This window comes from Teleopsis dalmanni, chromosome 2 (assembly GCF_002237135.1).
Source record: "Teleopsis dalmanni isolate 2A chromosome 2, ASM223713v2, whole genome shotgun sequence".
NCBI classification, from domain to species: domain Eukaryota; kingdom Metazoa; phylum Arthropoda; class Insecta; order Diptera; family Diopsidae; genus Teleopsis; species Teleopsis dalmanni.
In genome coordinates, this window is record NC_051847.1 from 83,186,019 (window position 1) to 83,211,182 (window position 25,164).

Here is a 25,164-nt window from a genome sequence, read left to right on the forward strand (position 1 = left end):
CAGAAATACTGATCTTAGAAGATCTAGGTATATATTGTGTTTATCTTATCACAACTATCGCCAAATTCTGTCATGTGTTATATATTTTTTATATAGTATAATATATAGTATATTGAAAACCCAAAATTTTTTAAGTTAATTTTTTGAAAACCTTCTAAGTATTTTTAAAGAGTTTTAAATAAATTTATAAATATTATTTAAAATAAAAGTATAATTGTTTAGTTTAAGTGGACGAGTAGTATTGATATATTGAAAATAAAAACAAATCCAAAACTTGATCAATTAATTAATAATAATGTAATTTATAAGGAAAAATGTATACTTAACAATTTATATTGATATTGATATTTATGTTTATATTTATATTTATATTTACTTTTATTAAACAAAAATGAATTAATTCAAATGCAATCACACAACATTGATTGGAACAACATCAACATCCATACTGGAAAAATGGTTGCAACGTTACTGACTTACCATCGGAATTCTTTTTTAGAAAAGTCGTGTCTGCAACTGACGAATCTTCGCTAAAACTCGGATTCATTGACTTGCCATTTTGTACAACTTCTGTAAAGTACAAATTTTGCTTTGAGTTCTCGTGTATTTTAAGGACTACATATCTTTTACTCATTACTCATTACAGATTACTGATTACTGATTACTGATTACTCATTTTGCTCTTAGGAACACCAAATACTTTCACACATTCAACCAAAAACTAATGTCAGTATGTGTACTAATGTCAGTGACTAATGTCTACTCCGCAGTGATAATTAGAGTTTTTTGTTTAATTCAGCTTATTTAAATTTAATATTATTTATTAATTATTAATGAAAAACTAAAATACCATACCAAAGATTCTTATAATATAATAATTTGTGGATTTTTATTTTTGACTTCATTTGGTTAAGCCACAAATACCGGAACGGACAATAAAAGTATCTTTTAGTTGCTAGCGCAAAACTACGATGGAGTGTGAAAATTATATACAAAATGTACTAAAATATTTTTTATTTAAAGTATAAATTTTAATTAATAAATTTCTATATATCTTACAACTACTGAATCTATTTTTTTATATTTTTCAAATATTTGTTAATATATTTTAAGTTGGAGATTTTAGAGCATTTTATGTACACTGCAACTACGAGTATTTTAAGGACGAGGATTATGAGAATTTTGGCGTGGGGTTCATGACTACTTAAAATGTGTTCTCTTGTGTACTGCATGCAATAGTTTTATGTCTGTGTGAAATTCACTACTTTGTGTTCCCCAATTTCCAAAAGTATTCATAGTGTATTTCAATATTACTACATATATACTATATTAACATATTACATATTATATATATAATATTAGCTATATTGTACCTAAAACATATATGATAGAAGTATCTGATAGTGTGTCTCTATAATTGATCTTAAATAATCTTAATCACTATATCTATATCTAATTTTTTGTTCCCTTGTCATACTAAAAGCATATATTCTTATCAGCATCCCAAATTTCCAAAAGTATTTATAGTGTATTTTAATATGTATTAATATATATATACTATATTAATAGTATACCTAAAACATATACGATAGAAGTACCTGATAGTGTATTTTTATGTAATATGTATTATGCATAGTATATATATACTATATTAATAGTACACCTAAAACATATACGATAGAAGTACCTGATAGTGTATCTTTATAATTGATATAGGTTTTACAAAAGGTCTGTTATAACTTACAAACGAAATTTTTCATTAATAGGGGTATTCAGGCAACTGATTAGTTGCTTAGTTGATTCAAAAACTTCATATAAAAAAAATTTAGCATTTTGATGTTAATCAGTTGCTTGAACGACCCAAAATGCGTAATCTGATTAGTTTGTTGTGTGTAAATGGCTTGGCAGCACTAGCATCAACAGCAAAAGTGAAACATACTTGTGTTTGCAAAATTGTTTACACACAATTCAAACAGCTGAAAGAGACAGCTAACAAATTTCTATACTAAAGTTCATTTTAAGTTATTATTACGGCACTTGGTACTGGCAGCACTATTAATCAAATTTGTACTAATCTGAGAATCACCGAAATAGTTGATTCTCTGCTTAGTTTCATTTTTGTGTGCAAATTTTTGTTGTAATCAACTACTAAGCAACTAATCAGTTGCCTGAATACCCCTAATATGTATTTCTCAAAACATACATAAATTAAAGAGAGGTTTCGAACACTACTGAATTGCAACAACATAAATTTTTATTTCATTTTCAATGAATTGAATTTTTGGCTAACCATATTAACTATATCGAGTATTGCCAAATAAAATGTTCACTACCGTAAAAACGGACATTAAAATCATATTTAATACAAAAATAATTAAATTAATTAAATTAATTAAAATAATTAAATATACCGAACTGAAGTGGTCTTTAAATTTAGAAAGGCAGTAGATAATTTACTTCTCAAAGTCAAATTGCAGGGAAATAGTGTGTGGTAGAAGGAAAACAATTTAGTAAAAAATGTTTCCAAGATAATAAAGTATCGATATACATTAATTCGATATTTTGACCAAATAATAGATCTGTATTGACTTAAATAACAGGTCTACCAAAATTTACAAACGAATAAAAAGATGTTTTAACACATTTTTGGCATAAGGAACGATTATTCGCAATGGGTGCTGCGTTTAGATTTTGTACTAAAAACTAAGTTTGAGTTAATTTCTAATCCTATTTCTATATCCAAACACAGAATACTACAGAAAATTAAAAAAATGAGTACATCACTAAAAAATTAGTATATATGCTTATACATAGGTATATGTAAATACATGTTTATATGTTTATATTATAGGTTATAGATTGTTTGTAAAAATCTGCAGCCACAGACGAAAACAATACCCTATGATATCCATAACTAAAAATTACACAACATAGGAATAAATGTTTTCACAGATATTTAGAAGAATGGATTCGGCACACTACTATTTATAAATACTATTCTAAATATTATATATATATGTAAATAGAAGTAATAAAAGTTCGTTAATAATTGGCTAATATGTCACGTATTTAATATCTCTGGCATGCTGATTTGACAACGGGTTCTAGTAGAGTCAGTAATTTTTTCCACTACACTATATGTATGCTCATATAGCTTACTTCTTGAGATATCAAAGATTAAATTTGCAAACGTTTTACATTGAATACCCTTATAAAAATCAGACTCTCGTAATTGGCTATAACCAGTTGGGAAAATCGTTTTCGAAGACATTTGGTTAACTTGTGAGACAATGTCTTCGAAGACCGTCATACATTTGGATCGATTAGTCTGCAAGCATGTGTACATGTATTTAAGATGTCTTCGATAACGAAACATTCCGTTAACTACTGGGTAGTATACACAAAATTTACATTGATTATACAAACAAACGACAATATCTGGGATTATTATTGGTGGTCGTCATTTAAATATAATCAAATTTTGAACTCAGTATTTCGATATCTAAGCTTATATATTGATATAAAGTTTATATATTGATATTTGAGCTTATTATAATTTATTATATGACGTCATAAAAAAAGTTAAACAAAATAGGTGACTCTACCAGAATCCATTGTTAAACTGAAGTGCCGAGAAACTTCATTCATTAATAATAGGAAACTAAAAGTTATATATAGTCTAATGTAATTATATAGGTATCATTTAATATTACATATAATGTATTATACATAATGTATGTATTATATATACATGTAGGTAATAAAATTTAATATGATTATTATATTATTTTAAATTTGAGATTATTTTAAGACTATTCTACATTTAACATATACTTATTAAGTCATAGGTTATAGGTCTGCTAATAGTTCTGCACACTATCTTTGTGTTTATATCCTTTAACATACATATTTATTATACATATATACATACATAAATGAATATATGAATACAAAATACATACTATACATACGGTATATAATAAAAATTATAGACTAGAAGTACGTGTGTATAGAATCAGTCCTACATGGGCCCACATAGATATTATTTGTATGAGGATTAATATTTGCCTGGCTGTATAGCATCAAGAGTATTATTAAGTAATTTGTTGTTGGTTTTAAGCAAAAGTTAAACGAAAATAATTAAAATAGAAAATTGAGAAAAAATTTATAAAAATATTAAGCATTTTTAAAGCGGTCATGCGTATGTACAGGATTTTCTCCATATTTTGGCTTACCTAAATTCTCCACCGACGCATTCATTTCGCGCAGTGTACGTGCGTAACGCGTACCTCCTCGAATGGTCCCCTGTGGCTTAATGCCGCCACCATCGCCTGGCGACTGCATAGCTGGAGTCTTATTCCGTCTTATGGTAGGCAAACGTGCCACAAATGACGCGTTGTGCTTGAAACTAGAGGATCCACGCCTAATGGAAATAAATTGAAACTTCAGTGTTACACGCAAATGAAATGAAAATAATTGCGAATGCAATAAAATTTAAGTGTTTTTTTATATTTAAATGTGGGTACATAATTAAATTATTTGTGTTATTGGTACATTAGTTACTTAGGATGCTGCTGTGAAGTGGTTCACTATGCGAGTGAACTAAAATGATTAAATTAATGCAATAAGAAGCATTTAATTATGCAATATATAAATTGAATTATCATATATCGATATATACACATACATATATATATATATAAGTTATAGTTATTCACATATTGATATTCATATTGATATTAGTACATATAGTTAGAGGGACGTGCATACACCATCGATTCATGACACCACACGATAGATAGATACCAGCATATGCATTTGACGGCAAGAGTTTCAAAATATTTATATGAGTTATATGTCGATTGGTGAGATAGATAGCTTTTACTTTTTAATAAAATGTATTAAATATATAGTATATATGTATATAGTAAGTAAAATAGCAAATATAATTTATTTAAAGTGATATGAAATAAATGTATTTATAATATATTGAGTAAAAAAGTCAGGGTATCATGCATGCAAGTGTTTATAGTTCATAAGGAAGGAAAATACTTAAACCATTTATATTTATAAGTTTTAATGGTGATTAATATGTATATATTTTAATTGATGTTACAAGATGTATAAAAATATTAAAATATAATAAAAATTTTAAAGCCTATATTTATGCTACTTATTACACTTTTTTGTATCTTAGTTATTTTAAAGTGCTTGTGCCATGCACCAATTAAGAATTTGCGATCAATTTATGTGCAAATTACTCATTTTTTATTTATGTATAATTAATTATAGTTCGCAATTTAAATATACTCTGAACTCATATTCATTAATTAGAATAAAAGAAATTATGCCTTAAATATTCTCTGAACTCGTATTCAATAATTTAAATAAAAGAAATATGCCTTATCCTCATATTCATTGGTTTTTATTAAAGTAATTATGTCCCTATAGTCTTATCCGAAAGACTGTTTATAAGATCATAAATACAATTTAGGCAATTGCGAAAGAAAAAACCTTCAGGAGAATAAAAACAGGTCCTTAAATACATTCATCAATATAATAAGAACTATAGATATATAGCAAGGCAACTTCGAAAACTTGTAGGTGAAATTGACTTCCTTAAATAATTCCATATCAAATATTTTTTACCATATAAACTTAAGCCCCCACACACACAAACACAGTAATCCCAAATATTTGAAAACTATTTCGTGTCGTACCCATTAAATAGACCTATCCTATTCGATCATCATCATTCATCAATTCCTGTATCTCCCATTGGAGCATAGGTTCACCTATTCGATACTGCTCATTTAATATAGTAGTTAAAAAAAAGTATGTTAAAAAAATATTTTTTACTAGTTAACTAATGAAATAACTTTCACATGAAGGAACAATATACTTAATCTATGTACTTGTCTAAGATAATTTTCAATTAACATCTGCTCAAGAAAATATATGTAATAGGTACATAAAAACCAGTAATAAAAGTAACTGTAAAACACCATTGTATTGTAGTAAGATGCGGTATTTGGTATTGATGAGTGATATACCTTTTACTTTATGAAAATGACAAAAGTATCCGATTGTAATGATCGCTACATAAGTCCGCAGTCGTTCCACATGTTTAACTGCTTACCTGAGGACAGCTGTTCCTAGAACACATATCAACTAAATGTTCCGAAACGCTTCATATCTAAGTATTCCACTGGTTACTACACTTATTTGCGTGGATATAGGTTTCTTTTTGCTAAGGCGTAAGGTCATTCTAAGCTTTTTTAGGTCACAGTACCCGGCTGAAAAAACGCTATCTTAATAGCAACTCCAGATATTGATAGAAAACACACATGCTAAGTTTCTTCCTGCATAAGTTAAAGTGTCAACCCAACCCACTATGATACTCTGTAACGAAATTAACCTAGTGTGTAGAACAGCCAAAGATGAAAACACCTGGATCACGTAATATCAGAATTCACCTCTGATAAACTGCTGCAACATAATATAGAGTAATGCCTAATGGATTTTAGTACGCTTTTATGACAGGTATGCCTTACCTCGGGAACATTCTAATCCCTCCCCTGAAGAGAAAACTGATCAATAAACCAAATTAAAACCAATTTTTTTTTGTCGTTTGTTTTTTGCTTTTCACGTTTCGCTGAGGTGACTTGAGCCCTAAGATGTTGCAATATGTTATCACGTGGTTTTTTTTTAGGGAAAACGTAAGAAATCCTTTTATGTGGACAACCGTCAAACTCTCGACACTTTGAAAAGTTTTGACAGAAATCCATCAAGTTATGAACGAACTATTGCCAGCTATATGCCGGCAAATAACTGAAAATGACGTTAAAACGTAATGTGAAGAACACTTCCATGATGTATTTCACATCATGGCCAGGTCTAAGCAATATATTGAAATAAAAATTTGATTGAAACCTCTATTTATTATTTATGATTATTCTTAGAATCACAAATTTCTTATTTCCTGATTTAAAGCAAAGAAAACGTGATTTGAAGTTCTGTAATCAATTGTTTCTTCATAAATTTAGTACACATTTAGTTTCCTTAATACTGATATAATACATTAATTTAGTTTTCCAGTAGTTCTGCTAAAACGACTGCACAGATAGTTTTCAGGCCGTCCATTATGTTATTGGGCCGTCTGATACTAGATTACTTCCTAAGATGAATTTAAACTACACATAGTACTAGCATGAAACTTGAATGATATGTTATAATTAGAATTTCTACATAATAAATAGACTTCATGACTTCATAAGTTTTTACATAGTTAATACAACTAGAACTGATAATCCACATTTTTAATGCCAAATAATACTGAACTGAATAGTATAAGGAAAATATCAGTTAAATATTTAACAAGTATATATTTATTTAACAATAAATACTTATGAATACATAATGAATTATTGAAAATATGTAGCATATGGACTTTAATGGATCAGACATTGAAAGGTACAGTATATTTCAAGTAATAAAGTGATACCTGAATCGACTATATTACTGGAGTTATAGTTACTTAAATTGACTAATTTGATTTAGAATGCACCCTGAATTGGTGTCACTAATAGTTTTATAATAATAATGCAGAATAACATACTAAATAGGCTCTAAAGTGAGATTTACTAGGAATATATTTACGTAGGTGTTTACGTACCTATTATCTAGTTCGAGTTGGAGTTAATGAAACTTTAATAATTTTATGCAAATATAATTTTAAAGGTTTTGAATAAATATAATCTTAAACTTCTTATACACTTAAACTTTATCAATTGTTTTTCAATAGATAATGTATTCATCTGGTACTAATACTATGATATTGATATCAATCTGAGAGATATTTTATTGGGATTAAAATTTAATACTAGCGTTTATATGTTTTTATTTTGAATGGGCACAGTTAATATTCCAAATTATGAGTTAAGTCAAATTACATATAAGTAGGGAATTAAATTCAGAATAACTTTTAAGGACCATAAGAAATTGAAAATTATTTTATTTTTAAAAAAGCAAAATTTTGATAAAGCTGGTTTGAATATGTAGTATATAATTTTTACCTATCTTCGACGACATGTCTAAAAAACTTATCCGAAAGGTCTGAACTGAAACAATAATAATAAGTCTTATGTAAAATTTGATAACTTATTTAACAATATAAGACAATACGCCATTAGTGGGATGCGATGAAGGAATTTTGAAAGCAATATCCAATAAAAAAGCTGGATGTTTGGAATAGTCAATATTAATTAAGTGTGCAGTGTTCACTGTTTAAGTGTGCAGTTTTTACTACTTTGTCTTAATATAAAATTGTGGTGCTGTAGTAAAGCAATAAAGTGTTTATTGAAGCAATTTTTTTGTATGTAAAAGGCGGAGATGACTGTTGTAAGTTGCCACTTGTTTCAAGCTTTTGTACATAAAAATAGTTTGAGGTTTCACTGTGATGTAGTGTTGTCAATTGAGTTTACTGTTTCTTGAAAATTGTAAATAAAAATGTGTAGCTTAAGAATTATTTTTATAAAAGGAGAAAAAAACTAGTCTATATATGTAGTACAGTACAGAAATAGTTAGTTATATATTGCTATTATTTTTACTATAGACGTATGCTAAAAAGTTTTAATTATGAAAGGTGAGAATATAAAGTTTAAAAAAAATTGTTCAAAATAAGAATTTTTAGGAGTTTATTTATATGTATTAAAGTAACAGATTAAAATATTTAGCAAAGTTATTTAATTAAAGAAGAAATTATTTCAAAGACTGATATCGTACATTGCCCAATCAAATACATGGTGGAACGTAAATGATATATGGTATATGAAGAATCAAAAAGTAGCTATTCCAAAATAAAACTTTTTTTAAATGGTGTAGAAAATAATAAATTCTTCACCGATTTTCAATACTAAGATATAATTAACATTTTAAAATACAGAAGATTTCTAAACCTTCGGAAAAATTTGATGGAAATTGACATAAAAATAATTATTTTTAAATAAAATTAGATGCTTGGATATCTTTAGGTATATTGCAGAAGGTAATGTGGCTAGTAGTATTAGCATAGAAATGCAATACTTGTCTTCGATCAAACAATACCTATCTGGGTATACCTTCCAATATTAATACCTTCTTTGTGCAAGAAGGATTAGACAATGGATAAAAGGTGAAAAGATTAACGTCTGATTTAAGCTATAACTCTTGTTATTCTATCAATCTCTGTTTTGCTAAGTTGAACGCGACCTTTAACTTTTTAATAAAATGCACGTTTTTATCAGTGACTAGCTGAGCTAAGTGATAGCAAATGTGGATTCTCCTAAATTTAAGCCAATGAAAAATTAAAGTTTGATAATTACTATTTCAGCTTATGGATGATAATCATGAGTTTATCAGGTCGGCTGAGTGACTGTCGGAGATATGCATTGTTCTAAATAATCTTCGAAAAAAATCGAGCCAATGTAAACTTTAAAAACATGAATCTTTAACATTGTCATGTCAGCTTGAAGAAGATGATTGTAACCTTAACAGAATGCTGATTAAGAATACGTTGGGTTATGTTACCTTCAAAGTCTCGTTTTTCTGTCCCAAATATTTTTCTCAAAGTTATGCAATCAAATAATTTTTAGATCCAGAATGTTCTCAAGTGCAGCTCCAACAACTGAAATGTCGAAATGGTTTAGAGAATTCGACAGAAATTGTTTAGAGAATAATCAACCTATACTAATAACTCTGGAAATAATCTAATTACTAAAAGGATACTCATATATAAATACCCTCAACTAAATTTTGATATTGTATATAATATTGGATGATACTCATTTTCAATATATGTTGTGGGTTATATCAAAACTGCTTCTGGATAATGGAAGCACATTAATTTAAAAATTAAATTCATAAAAACTATTGTATTTACAAAAATTAAAAATTTTTATTCTTTTTGGCAGAACAGAAAATTGCAAAATAGTTAGAAATGTAAAATGTAGTTGTGATTGTACCTGGAGCTATTTGTAAATCTGAACGACCACTACTACGTTGGATATTCATTTTTTGTTAGTAAAGCTATCCAAGCAGATTTCACTAATGACAACAGAATACTTAGATTCCAACAACCATAACTGAACTAAGAACTCATTCTAACTTAAGTATAGAATTTATTACTAATTTAAGTACAAATTTTATATAGACGTGATGCATTAAGCAAATGAGAACATGGGACAAAATGCCATTCAATTAAAGTAAATCTATAATTTAATTCCTCGTTCGAGCGACTACTATTTGTAATATATCTCCTCTATTCTTCTTCTCTTCTCTTCTAGGGAAATATTTAGTTTCAGTTTAAAAATATAATAACCAGATGACTCTTTATGGAATTATAATGGAAAGTTTCGAGATTTTTGACCTCTCACATAACTTATGGAAACTAAATTGAATACTTTAGATTCAATGAAACATGTATCACCGACTTCTGGTAACCAGTACTACGGTACTTCATTTTTTTACTTTTATATTATAAAAATACTACTAATGATATTATAAAATTTTACTTCATTTACTTCATTCTAATAAAATTGAAAATTATTATAAAAAAATCTTTTATTTCTTTGATATAGCTGTGTGATCATAATAATATATATGTATATAAAAGCAGCAGCAGACTTTTAAATTTGATTAAGGAGCATTGGACAATAAACATTTCCTCAGATTTCAAATTATAACTGCATATATTAGTCTCTCGATATAACGAAAGAGATGGCGTCATATATATCACAGAGGACATATTCAATATACTAGGAGGATTGACTTTACAACTGGTGAAAACACCAGAACAAAATCATTTATATTTTGTATATTTGACAAGTTTTAAACAATAGCTGTAAAAGTTTTGATTTCTTTAGATGTTTGCAAATAATTGAAATAGTGCACCTGATGATTTTTAATAAAATGCAAAAAATTTAATATCATTCAGTAATAAAATTCCTTCATTTGACAGGAACCAACAATGATGGAATCAAATTGGAAATGAATTTTGTTTACGACAACCTTGCACTATCACTAACAACAATAGTTGAATATTGGAAAGCTGAATTTAAACGTGGTCGAACGACTGTTTTCGATGAAAAGCGTCCGGGTCATCCAAAAGAGGTCACAATTGAAAAAAACATTGAAAAAATCCACGATATTGAGCTTGATGATCCAAAAATAAAATTACGTTAGATACCAGAGATAACAAACGTGTATTCAATATTTTACATAAATATTTGGCTATAAAAAAGCTTTTGGCAAGATGGGTGGCGGGTTTGCTCACAATTAACCAAAAACGACAACGACTTCGTCATTCAAAACATTGTTTGGAAATGTTTATGTACAAAGTAGCTGACTGTGAGCATTGAATAGTGACAATTGATGAAATTTGAATCTACTTTTTCACACCTGAAGGAAACAACAAGCCAGAAAATAGATAGAGCCCGGGGGTAGTACTCCCAAACGACCATGAACTCAACAATCGGCTGGAAAAGTTTTGGTTTCCGTATTTTGGAAATCAAGTAGAATAATTTTCATTGACTATTTTGAAAAAGAAAAAACAATAACATCAAACTACTATTGCGTATTATTGGATCGATTGATTGAGATAATCAAGAAAAAACGTCCAAATTTGTCAAATAAAGAAATTATGTTTTTACAGGATAACGCACCCACTCACATGTCAATGAAAATAATGACAAAATTAAATGAATTACGGTACGAATTGCGAATTGCTTACCCACCGTATTTTCCAGATTTGGCTCCCAGGGTCACCTGTAACCTGTTTTCAAACTTAAAAGGATGGCGCCAGGGAAAGAGATAAAGTGGAATGAGAAACTGAGATATATTTTGGAGGACTTCATTAATCGTATTATTTAAAAGGTATTTATCAATCCATATAGAATTTGTGATTTATAAAAGTTCAATAATTTCTTATATAGAGGGTTTCATCTATCGGGTATTTGTTAGATCTAGAATCTATTGTATATCTTGACTATATTGAAGAGTTTTTTACTTAGACCGGGTATTTATCAATCCATCTAGTATTTGTGATTTGTAAAAGTTGATAGTTTGTTATGCAGAGGGTTTAATCTATCGGGTATTTGGTAGATCTAGATTCTATTGTATATCTTGACTCTATTGAAGCATTTCCGTTATTTAGACCGGGTATTTATCAATTCATATAGTATTTGTGAGTGTAAAAGTTTGATCATTTGTTATATAGAGGATTTGATCTATCGGGTATTTGGTAGAGCTAGATTCTGTTGTATATCTTGGCTATATTAAAGCGTTTTTTTACTTAGACCGGGTATTTATCAATCCACCTTGTATTTGTGATTTATAAAAATTTAATAATTTTTTATATAGAGGGTTTGATCTATCGGGTATTTGGTAGTTCTAAACTCTATTGTATATCTTAACTCTATTGAAACGTTTTCGTTACTTAAACCGGTATTTATCAATCCACTTACTATTTGTGATTTGAAAAAGTTTGATAATTTGTTATATAGAGGGTTTGATACATCTGGTATTTGTTATATCTAGAGTCTAGATTCTTAAACTACCTGTGCCTACTACTATGTTATGACTTGTTAATATTATGTTATTATATAATATATTATGATATATGCATTTAAATAATTAACACTGGAGATTCACTAGAATCCATACTGTAACCCAAACCATACATTACACCACCATCACCACATCGTGTTAGTATTCTACTTAAATTAATTTCTACTAAACTTAAGATACTAAAGTTACTCGTACTGCCATCTGCTGAAATACTTTGACTACTGCGGTACGTTTAAAAGCTGTGTATTGCCCATTCAACAATTAGCATTTTACTCCATATTTCAATGAATTTTCAAACTTACTACTCAACTTAAGAGGTACACATATAGTAAATGTAATGAAACAAAAAAAAATAAGATATTATAAAAAAGTGAAAATACTTTAATATTGGATTGATAATGCAAGTAATAGACATTTCGAATCGATTGAAAATAATTTAAAATAAAAAATGTGAACTTAAATTCGAAATAGAAAATTACTTTTGTGTAAGAACGTGCGTGTGTTTCGAAAGCATTGTATGCAAATATAGTTTCGAGTATATATGGTAGATACATTACATTGTAGTAAGATATTTATGTACGAGTAGATACTGTTGATACTGTATGCCATATTTATTTGCTGTATTTTATGGATATTTTATAGTTGACATAAAAAGGTGAATTAGCCACAAATAGTTTACTTGAATGCAACAAATATGAATATTGTAATATTGACTATTTTGGTTTGGTATGAAGTATAAAATCTTTTATTTGAATGCATTTTAGACTTTTTGTTCTTTACCTATATTCGCTTAAATTTTTAAATAATCTATCCCAATACTCTGAACTGAAAAAATAAAAATATTATTAACATTTATGTTTATAAAATAAATAATAAAATTAATTAGTAACAGAAATTGTTAAATTAAAAACAAAACACAGTAACGATGTACGAGTGTATGTGTATGTATCTTAAAATTCATGTAGTCATTTACATACTTATATGTAGTTTTCTCTGATATTTCTCGAAGAGTTTTAATATAAATTTAGTCACATATAACAATTAAAAGCGTTGTGTAGGCACCATACATACATTATTAATTATTATTTTAAATTTATTTAAGCACAAAACGAAACATTGAAATAATTAAATCAATACATACGAACATCATAACACAATAATATAAATCAGTAACTCAATAAACTACCAAAAGCTATTGCGATGTCTTATGAGAGAGATATATAAATACTCCATTACAGTAGACAACTTATAGAATATTGGTGCCAAGAATTTGGACATAATGAATTTGGAAAGAATTTGGACATAATGATAAGAATTTAAATTATTCCTTAGACTAGGTAAGGTTATAACGGCTATCCCTAGGGAATTTACTTAGGTCTATTAGCCTATAGTGTTACCGTATAAATAAGAAAACTCAGGTTTAAAATCATGTAGAATCTTTGGCGAAGCTCAAATTGCTGTTAGGTGTCATAGGATTAAGATTCTCAAGAAAGAGGGCTTTTAAAGTGTTGAGTTGCCGCTGTGCTTGAGCTAGACAAAGACGCAGTAGATAAGAGGCACTATCATAATCTTCCTCACAGCTGCGACAGGTACGATTGAAAGGGAGATTCAAGCTTCTAGCTCGGTTCTCTAGTTTGTGCTAAGCTGTAAGTAAACCTCCCATAAAACTGACATCTCGACGGGGCATCTCAATGAGAATATTGAATTTCCTTTTAGTGATAAATGGCCAAATTGCGTACAGATGCCTGCATAACGTTGAACTTATCTCTTAGTTTTTTTTCTTGATTTAATTTAAGAAGAATTTAAGAAGGAGCGAAAGAAAGAGAGAGAGAGAGGGAGAGATTATTATTGAGACATTAAAACCCAATCATCTCAATGAAGCCTTATGCTCTATGAGGAGAAGAAGACTACAGTAACTAAGTAAGTAATCTAAATTCAGTTCATAAAAATACTGTTCAATAACAGATGAAGGGCTATGTGTTCTCCACATTTTCGAGACACAATTGTGCATATGTGATGCCATTCTATATCGTACCTTCTGATTACTCCGATCAGTACTTTGGGGTGTTCTCAAAGTGTATCATAAAAACGTATCGTATCCTTATTAAATATAGACAGCATCGCCAAACGCTATGATGGTGGATAGTGGACGAAACAAAAAACAGCAATATTACATGAAACGTGGCGAATTTTCAAATATTGTGTACTTTAAAGAGAAAAATGTACTTATTAAACAGTTCATAATCTCTCAAAATAATCGTGCTTCCTTAACTGAACGCACTGCCGAAAATTTAAGATAACGAACGACCGGCCACCCAAAGTAATTTTCCATCTGAAGTATAGTAATGGTATAGGCAGCTGTGACCGCCGTTGAATGCTCTCCAATTGTTTTCATCGAAGAGGCTCGAAGTCAATGTGACTAATAACCGGGAAAATGTTTTGGAAGTTGCTTTAGAGCCATGGGAACACAAAAATTTCGGCGTTAGAATATAGACGTTTCAATAAGACTTGGCACCGGTTTCAATCACATAAAGCTCGTGTGAACCATGAATGGATAAAAAATCATGTTCCACACTTTATTTTGTCCACACAATGGCTATCGAATTTGACAGATGCAAATTCGATGGACTATTCCATTTGCACCATTTTGGAGAGCAAGATGAGGACCGAAAAATATGCCAGTATAGATGCGGTGAAGAAAGTCATTGTACAGAAATTGGCCAAAATACTGGAAGATCACATTTGTGAAGCATGCAATTTATTTTTTCACTGTTTGAAGGCCGTAAACAAGGCATAAGGTGGTCACATCGAGCTAGAGTTAATGGATTCAGAAATTTCAATTATTTGTATAAAATTTTTTAATTTGAATTAATAAAACAAATAATTTCACACAAAAAAGATGTGGTCGCTTGAATAGGTAACACTTCAATCGCTTAATATTTGTTATTTCTTACATCAATAATTAAGAATTTTTGTATGAATCTTATACTTTTCATATTTTATTTAATTAAGATGTTGTTTTAAATAAATATTTAGAAACCCATTAAATTGCTTATACAAACTCAAATAATTTTTTGAATTTTGTTTATAAATTGTAAGTAGATTATAAGGTAGGTTCTTTTTGAATTAATGGTGAACAAAATTCTGTCTAAATAAGAAATTGATATCAATGGAAAAATTTAAGCTAAATTTCAAAATTTATAATTAATAAAATTTTTTTATAATTTTTTATGAAAACTGTATCTTTCATACGTACATTTCTCGACAAATTCTAACTTGTTTTTTTTTCATCGATAAGAGTTATTATTGCTATGGCAGCTGTCAAAACAAAGGTCTTAATATAATCAGTGCTGTCTACAGGTTTGTTTATAAAATAGTGATAATATCAAATTTTGGTAGCTAAAGAGAGGTTTGACGTATTTTAACTATAACAAACCAAAAATCAATAATAAGATACTTTTTTTTTTAAAAAAAAATATTTTAAACAAAATGAGATTATTTAATCATAAATAATGTAAACGTATAGGAAAATTATTAAAAATACTAAAAATACTTATTGTTAAGTTATTTTTATAAACAATTGAATTTTCTTCTCTATATATCTACGCTAAGGTTTTGTGTATAATTAGTTAAACAAAGTAAATTTATTTGATAACTGAAATTAGTTTTCTGTTAGTTTTCAATTCGCATAAATGTCTTCAATTTTCAATCTATTATTATATATTGAAACTCAGTATATATATAAGCTATGCACAGCTTTAGTATTTAAAATTCTGTTCATACACTTTTTACATATTTTTAAACAATTTTTAATACTTAAGTTATGTACTTAAGAAATTTAAGGTATGTCATTTGCACTACATTTTTCAACCTCATCTGATTAAACCCATATACTAAAAATATATTCTGCAGCCTGAGCTAACGCTAATATTGTCAAGTGTTTAATAAAAATTATTATATCTTTTATTATAATATTATTGTATATAATTTATTTCATATTTCTAGTTATCACTACTATACATAAAAATATATTTACAACGAATTGCTAAAGATTTGATAGAAGGGCTAAGTTAATTAAATCGAGAACTCGGCTTAGGAATTCACATCCTAATATTATTCTATTAAATGAGTACTAGAATACTAAAGGCTAAGAATATATTTAGGAGTCATTCATGGAGTACGCCCAGATACAAATTAAATCACACTTTCACTATATTTTCAAGTTCAAAAATGGATGGAGGCGCTGGTGTTGGTATATATAAACCCAATACCAGAATATCGATGGCAAGAGAAAAATGGCTCGAGACTTATTATTTACTCTGATAGCGAGGATGTTATTAAAGCTCTGTCTTTTTGGACTTTCAAGTCGAAACAAGTTCTTGAGCATTGCGAGTTTCTATAGTTACTTGCAGCTCGGAATAAGGTAAATCTTTACTGGGTTCCGATGCACAGAGGAGTTTTGGAAAATGAATGAACTGATGAGCTGGATCAGAAACTGTTTTTACAGGTACTCAACCTTGTTGTGAGTTAAAATGGGCCAGTACAAAATAAATAAACAAGAAGAGAGAGAATCATATGCGGCTAGTGTACTGGAAAAACTTCTCAGGAATTAGACAAAGCAAAGTAGTTTCCTCATTGAAGATGACTGTGCAGCTTTAACAACGCACAGAAAAAACTTATTTCATATGAAATTTCTGTCACCGGAACAGATTGAGAGCTATTCTTTAGATTTAGTTCTGGACTTTGTTCACAAGGCTTTAAAGGGCTTTGAGTAATCAATAGTGATATTGGTGTAATAGGATTGTTTAGGTCCCTGGACATAGGGACATCCAAGGCAACTGTATAGCAGATGAATTAGCAAGACATGGTACGACAGCATAAACTCTTCTGGGAAAAGAAAGTGTGGGTATACCAGTTGCTTCTTGTCGGCACCGAATAAAATTATGGACATACCAAATGTTTGAAAGAAGATGGTCAACAGTAACCAACTTGCATAAAAACCAAGAAATTTTGGCCAAAAATAAGTAAGAAAAGATCGGGGGAATTAATCAACCTATCCTGAACAAATTTATCCAGGATAGTGGGAATTATTACGGGACACTGCCCGTTGGGAGGACATGCCGAGAGGCTCAACATCAGGACCTCCTTACATTGTAGGCATTGCATGGAGGATGATGAAGAGGAATCACCAACACACCTTCTGCTACAGTGTCCTGCCTTTGCAAGACATAGACTGTCCTACTTAGGAGCGCACTTTTTCTATTCACTAAGAGAGCTAGATTTTATTTCCATAGCTCGTGTCAATGGCTTTGTAGCCAATACCAAGTGGTTATAGGGACAGGTGTCAAATTCTTTAGGGTATCACAATGGACCTCATGGTCTAAGTGAGTCTTCGGACGGCCCCAGTAACCTAACCTAACCTAACCTAACCTTGGTGCAATAGGAGTCTTCTCGCCGCAATACAGGCTATTGAGCGATTTCACATATATAATTTTAATAATAATATACAATTTTGTTCCTTTGTTGGGTTAGCTATTTTTACATAATGATTGTCAGACATAGTCTTAGCTTGTATTTATATCAATTATAACATACTATACTGTAACGGACTGTGGTTTTTTCCATATAATATAATTGCTTTCTCCATATAATTATGCCATATAGTTTCTAAGATATACTTCACATAATGTAAAAAAATTATGATCAAAAAATATGTTAAGGATCAGATGTTAAAAGGTATGTTGAATGTTAACAGCGTGGTTGTGCTGTCATATTTTTATAAAATACTGATAGATCAGACGAAACCTGTTAGAGAAAAAGCAGGTGATCGTTACTACTGATGATTATAGTTGTAATCCAGTTTTAACAGTTAGGAAGTACCGCAACCGACTCTAAATTGAACCACATTACTTATCATTTAATGACCTTTATGTTACAATTAGATGACCTTTACTATTACTTTACTGTAATATATAATAATATCCTGCGACTGATAGCAGAAGTCATAGTCATATAATGCCAAACCATATTTATTACATAGGTTCGAGGTTATCCGAATTTAAAAACACGCAATTTCGGAACCTATAATAAATATAAGTATATATTTTTAAATAGACTTTCAATGTATTAATATTAGAATAATTTTTGATATATTGAAAGTTTTGCTATTTTTGATATATAACATTACATATTGTATATGATTATGTGTTATGCGAAATATAATACCCACTCGCTGAGTTTGAACTAAACTCTACATGTCTAATTTTTACATTGCATAGTGGTTTAAAACTATATATAGCCGTATGAAATTCATGAAATACACTACTTTTGTTTAGCGTGATATGATGCATAGTAACTTAATATAACTAGTACGTGTGAGAAATTTTGAGGCCTTCCATAACCTAAAACAAAGTTTTACAACCGTTACTCTGCGGGCCCCCGCGGGAATGGGCTTATAATATTCTTGCAATAGGTGACTAGAATCTAGTAGGTAGCTAGAAATAGGTACTTAGTTTGGAGTTTAAATGGTGGTCAGTGACTTTCACTTGCGACATCTGAGCGAAGATTTAAATCAGCTACCGCAAGTATCTGAACTCACAGCTTCGGCTGTCTCAAATAAGTGAGGTTGCCTCTTTTTAATGGATATATAGGTGTGGCTGTGGTTAAAACTCAAAATTGCGTGGGTAGAATTATGGTATGCGTTTCTTTCATTTGATGAAGGGTTTGAGCTCTAAAGAACGGCAGAGATATTACATAAGCTTCGTTTTCTCCCAAGTAAGATACTATATCTATGCTTATGATTTTAAGTGGTATCAGCAGAATTTCTTGGAATTCCAATTGGGACTCTTATAAGAGTTATACTAATACGTATGTTAAAAGCATTATAGTGTTAAGTCTTAATGGTAGGTAATAATGAACTTTGCTAATCTGCGGGCCGCTACCGAATGGCGATTTTAATACTATCCGTACTTTAAATATTCCATTTTCGCCTTTAATGATATTATTTTAAGGAGAACCTTAAAATAATATCTTAAAATCTTAAAATAATATTTTTAAGGAGTATCGGTATTTGCAATAAAAAGGGCTGAATATTCAAACGGCTTTTATAGAACACCAACTTGTTAACTGAGTTATAAAATAACAGAGAAAAGTAGCGGCTCACATTCGATATAGTACATGTACAAGTACATGTACATTGTGACCGAAAAGTTTCCGGAAATTTTAAATAAAACGCAAAATTCTTAATCTTCAGCAATATTTATTTTATCTCCTTCAAAATACGCTCCATTAGAAGCGATACACAAATGCCAACGTTTCTTCCAATCATCAAAACATTTTTTATAGGCGCTTTCCGGTATGGCTTTGAGTTCCCTCTGCGAATTCTTTTTTACGTCTTCTATGGATTCAAAACGCGTTCCTCTGAGTGTTGGAATTTTACAATGCTCCTAACTTAAGATCGTGAAAACCCCTACTGAATACTTTTTCGTTCCCCATTATGTTTTGGATAGAATGTCTCTGAGCTATAATATTGTTCTGTTATTATAACCAGATAATTCTTAATTGATCAAAATTCCTAGTAGCAGTATAAGCCGACTACTAATAACCAGTATGTAATGAACAATATTAATAATTCATTAGAATGAGAATATCTTAATATTAACAATATAATGTATTAATATTAATAATATTAATAATAATAATGTTAATATTATTTTATATATCTGGTATTTGATTTAAGTTTCATATAGTATAGGGCGTAGTTTGTTCGTTCTTGTTTATTTAATTTTTATGGGTTATTAAACATGGAATTTCCATATATTTTTTTTTTGTTTTTAGTGAGGTACTTAAAAAAGAGGTAAGAGCTGTGTGTCATGGCTCTGAAAATATTAAATTTGTAGAAAAGAAAATATTATATTAATAAGTATTTTAATAAACAATCAAGTATGATGTGGTACGTAAACAGAATGCGAATTGATTTCTATTTGGGGGCGTTTTCGTATACGAGTATAAAAAATGAAGTGCTCCGAACTATATTTTATTACTACGAGTACAGCAGCACAAACAAAAATAAATTGCTCCATAAAAGCAGAATAGAAGCACTTAGTTTGCTATTTTGGGTCTTTTCCCATTTTTGCCTTTACTACAAATTATATGATTGTCATAAAAATAAGTGCAAACTTAACATTTTGGTTTTCGGCATCCTTATTGCCTCATAGTCAGAAATTTTATACAAAATTTATATATTTTGGGTTGAAAAATGTAGTGCTGACGAATAACTCAAATACATTGAACATGTTTATGTGTTAAGAGTTTAAATTGAATTTGTTGTACTTACGATGCAGGCGGACTGGGTAAAGGCATTTGATGTATCTTCCAGGTTGCGATTGAGAGTGAATGTTCGTCAGCCGCATAACAACGCCAAACCGATTGGATGAGTGTTGCCGCTGGTTGCCGTCGCCGTATCATATGTTTCTGTCGCTGTTGTTGTTGCACCTTCAGGGCAAATCCACTGCCCAATATGCCCTTTAATAGAGTAATAGTAGTGTAATGTATAATATCTAAATGTATCTAGATGCTTTTACATACTGCAGGTAAAGCAAAGAAAGAAATTCCTAGTAAAGCACAAAACGATGCTATGAGTTTGCCTTGCCATGTTTCAGGCACCATATCACCGTAGCCGACTGTACAAAGAGTTATCTAAAAATAGGAAAACGTGACATATAGCGTACTTTGTTTCTATTAATAAAAATAAAAAGTTGGTAACTTGTTACTTACCACGCCCCACCACAAAGCCTGTGCGAAATTACTAAATTTAGCGTTTATATCTTTTTCCATTAAATAAACAAGAAATGATGCAAATATGAGACCTAGGAAACCTATATACATAGTCGTTATCAGTTCCTGTAAGGGATGTGCAAATTAATATATAATTAATTATTTTTATAATATTTATTAATATATATATATATATCTATGTTTATTGTTAATATAATTAAAATTTATTTATAATTGCATATGAGTGGATATAAATAAAAAGCAACTAAACTGGTTTGGAAAAAGGAAAAATGGGGAAAAGGGGATTTATTTGACACTGCATTATTCAATTTATTAATTTTTTGATTAATTAATGAATTAATAATAATTTTGCTTTTTCACGGGCTAATTGGTCAATAGTTGAATAATACACTTTTCAAATATTTTTTTTTCTTCAAAGATTTTATTTGAACCGATATTTCGACTATTTTCTGTAGTCATCAGGGGTCATAGTACCCCAATAATGGCTATAAACTATAGATGTAGAATACATATAGCATAAGAATATAAATATATATATTTATATATAAATAGAATATATACTATAGATATACATAAATATCGGTTCAAATAAAATATTTTAAAAAATCAGATATCATAGTACCCTGATAATGAATATAAAATATAATCGAAAAAACGGTTCAAAAACCGGACCTACTTTTTTTGGATTTTTAAAAAGTGTATTATTTAACCATTGACCAATTAGCCCGTTAAGAAACAAAATTATTAATAAAAATATTTGTTCATTAAAACAATTAATTATTAATTATTTAATATATTTCATTTTATATTTACCTGTCTATGTGCGTATACTACACTGCCGAGTAATTTCCAGGTGCCACCACGTCTATCCATGCGTACCATCCTTAATATCTGGAAGAATCTCAAGCCACGCAAGGCACTAGTGGCAAAAACTTGACCAGATGTACCCATGCCCAAGACTATAATTGATGGTACTATGGTAATAATATCTGAAAATTTTAATTATATTATAATTATTAGATTTTCTTCAATTGTAACTTATTAAACGATATAAAATATATTATTTAACAAAAACTTACCTATAAAACAAAACGGTCGCTTCATGAATTTCATACGACCAGCACAGCCTTGATATCTTGATCGGCACCCAGACGACCAAAGTCTGTAAAACAATATGCTCGTTATAGTTTTCTAAGCCGTCATTTTAAATTAAATAAATAAATAATACAAATAAACAAACTTTTGAAGTAAACAGTGGCATAGTTAAAATAAATTCTAAAGGGATTTAAATACATCGTCACAAAAGAATTTCATAATATTTTTTCGTGATTTTTATTAGCTGTAAGAACTTAAGTGATTCAAGTATATGAACATAAAGATATTGTAAGAGATTAAAGATATAGTATAAAATGTCATTTATAGAAAAAATAAAATAAGTGTATTTCAAGTTCAATAATTTTTTTTTTGGCGTACCAGCAGGTGAGAGATATTAACTTTTTCTTGTCCTAGGTCTTCTAAGAAGAGACTTTATGACTTACTATATATGTATATATAATAAATTAAGTAGAATAATTTTATGCATTTAAATAGAATAAATAGAAAGCTTCATAATTCATAATTTTTTTTAATACTATTACACGTAAACAAACTATAAAAATTGTATCTGAGAGCACGTTCTTCCTAAAAACCACACGTTGCAACTGTAAAGATTATTTTACTTCACTGGAATTCCCATTAAAAATCAGTTTCTACGAAATTAATTTAAAAACACTTAAAAAGTATTTTAGTATGCGACAGTTTCATTTAATATTGGCAATCTAAAAAACTTATGGAGAGAATAATGCCATAAAATTATAATTAAAATAATATGTGATTATTGGTGACATAAAGTGTTGTATTAACTATTTAGTATCTTAAAGTGGTTAACAGACCACTACAGGTGGTAGATTTGCTGATATTTTTTATATAATATTTAACCTCGTTTGAGAGAAAATGGACTTGCAAATGAATTTGTAATAGACTAGATTAGAGTTACAGTATTATATGCACCATTTATTATTTATTTGCACTATTGAAAAATTTATTTCTATTTATTATGTCTGAATATCTGAATTAATATATAATATAATAATAATATATAATAACACAATAAAAAAATTAGATTTGCAATTAAATCTATCCTGGACTAGAATTGATTTATGGTACTATAAGCACTACTTAAATTCTTTATAAGTTTAATATAATAATATGTTATCTTAAATAAAATATGTTCTAATAATCAACCATAGCATTAATATATGAATCTAAATACATATATATTTACCTAAGTATCTCTACATATTCTGTTCTATTCTATTCTGAATTCCTGTACGTTTAGTTTTTAATACTGAATAGACTATTTTTTGAGTAGAAAGATTTGAACTCAAGATGTTTATTATAACTGCGATCACTACATAAAAATAGTTCGGTCATTAATTTTATGCGGGGAATAGGGTTGAAATAATAGTGAAATTGAAAAATTTTGAATATTTTCATAATAACTAGTCAAAATTTTGTTTGACTTAAAAGGTTTCAACAGAAGATACCGGTATTGGGTATAAAATTGGGTATATATACAGATGCAAACTGTAGATTCTGCGAAGAGAATAAGGAGTCAGCCACACATGTGCTGTTAGAATGCCCTGCGCTAATGCACAAACGGAATAGAATCCTGGGCATATATACCTTTATGGAAGAGGCAATAAGACTCTGTAAACTAGGTTCTATACTTCTTTTTATTGACGTAACAGAGCTTACAGATCTACTCTAAACCTAGGAGGGGGCACAAAAGACATGACGGTCGCAGTGCTACATCCCTTAACATTAATAATAAATAAAAAGTGTCAAACTTCATGTTAATAGTTTATGATCAAATTAATATTTTTTAATAATAATTAATTTTAATAATATAAAAGTTTATATGTATATATAAATCCATTATATTCATAATTCATAATAAATAATAGTTGGTAGTATGTTTTTTTAATAATTTGATTTTATTTAAATTTAATTATATGTTCAATAATTTAATTATCTTCGATGGTCACATCCAGGTACTAATATTTTTTTTAAATGACTATAGAAAGGAAGAGAGAACATTTTTTATTTTTTATGTCACAGTACCCGTATTTAAATCAGGTGTAAGATCAGAAATCAGTTTCTGATTATAACATTATAGTTTTATAATTATTTATTTGACTCTGATTAAAATTATATGAATTTAATTATATTTCCAATATTAAAAATTATAATTTCAAAAAAAAATAATGTATCGATCAAATCAAAACTCATTGGAGTCGCGGCTGTAGCTAAAACAACAGATCAACGTAAAATGTATTTAAAATATCAATTTTTGAGAAAAAATGAATAAAAAGAATCCCCTAATCAATGTGACTCTTAAAGTTCGAAAAATCGTCAATGAAAAGCAGGAAAATCCCCTAATAAACGTAAAATCTATCTTGACTTTTAAAGTTTGACAAGTCGTTAATTAAGAGCGAAAAACTTGAAAGTTTTATTTACGTTAACTATTAGTGGTTTATATATAAAATATCATATTTGAGCTATTCTTTTTACTTCATGATTCTTTATATGTAAAAATCACTTCTTTTTTTTACCTATTTACCCTATATTTAATAAAAACTTGCATTTAGAAGTTCTGTAAATTATATATTTAGAAATATATAATTTAAAATATCAACAACATAAAAGTACAACTTATAATTCTCA

At 28.8% G+C, this 25,164-nt stretch overlaps 1 protein-coding gene across 10 annotated transcripts in view; it reads right to left on the minus strand.

The window, feature by feature from the left end:
* LOC119678136 (potassium voltage-gated channel subfamily KQT member 1) overlaps positions 1 to 25,164 on the minus strand; it is a 250,014-nt gene that overhangs the window by 8,027 nt on the left and 216,823 nt on the right. For 3 of the 10 annotated variants that reach the window (XM_038089810.1, XM_038089807.1, XM_038089816.1), the window contains exons 4-11: positions 22,479 to 22,561; positions 22,213 to 22,388; positions 21,379 to 21,504; positions 21,190 to 21,300; positions 20,939 to 21,126; positions 13,384 to 13,428; positions 8,076 to 8,120; positions 4,236 to 4,423 (exon numbers count right to left, since the gene is read on the minus strand). In XM_038089810.1, coding sequence (XP_037945738.1) covers positions 4,236 to 4,423; positions 8,076 to 8,120; positions 13,384 to 13,428; positions 20,939 to 21,126; positions 21,190 to 21,300; positions 21,379 to 21,504; positions 22,213 to 22,388; positions 22,479 to 22,561 — 962 coding nt within the window. Of the gene's footprint in view, positions 1 to 480; positions 571 to 4,235; positions 4,424 to 8,075; positions 8,121 to 13,383; positions 13,429 to 20,938; positions 21,127 to 21,189; positions 21,301 to 21,378; positions 21,505 to 22,212; positions 22,389 to 22,478; positions 22,562 to 25,164 lie in introns of all 10 variants that reach the window. The other 7 variants (XM_038089808.1, XM_038089817.1, XM_038089809.1 and 4 more) reach the window with 5 other exon arrangements.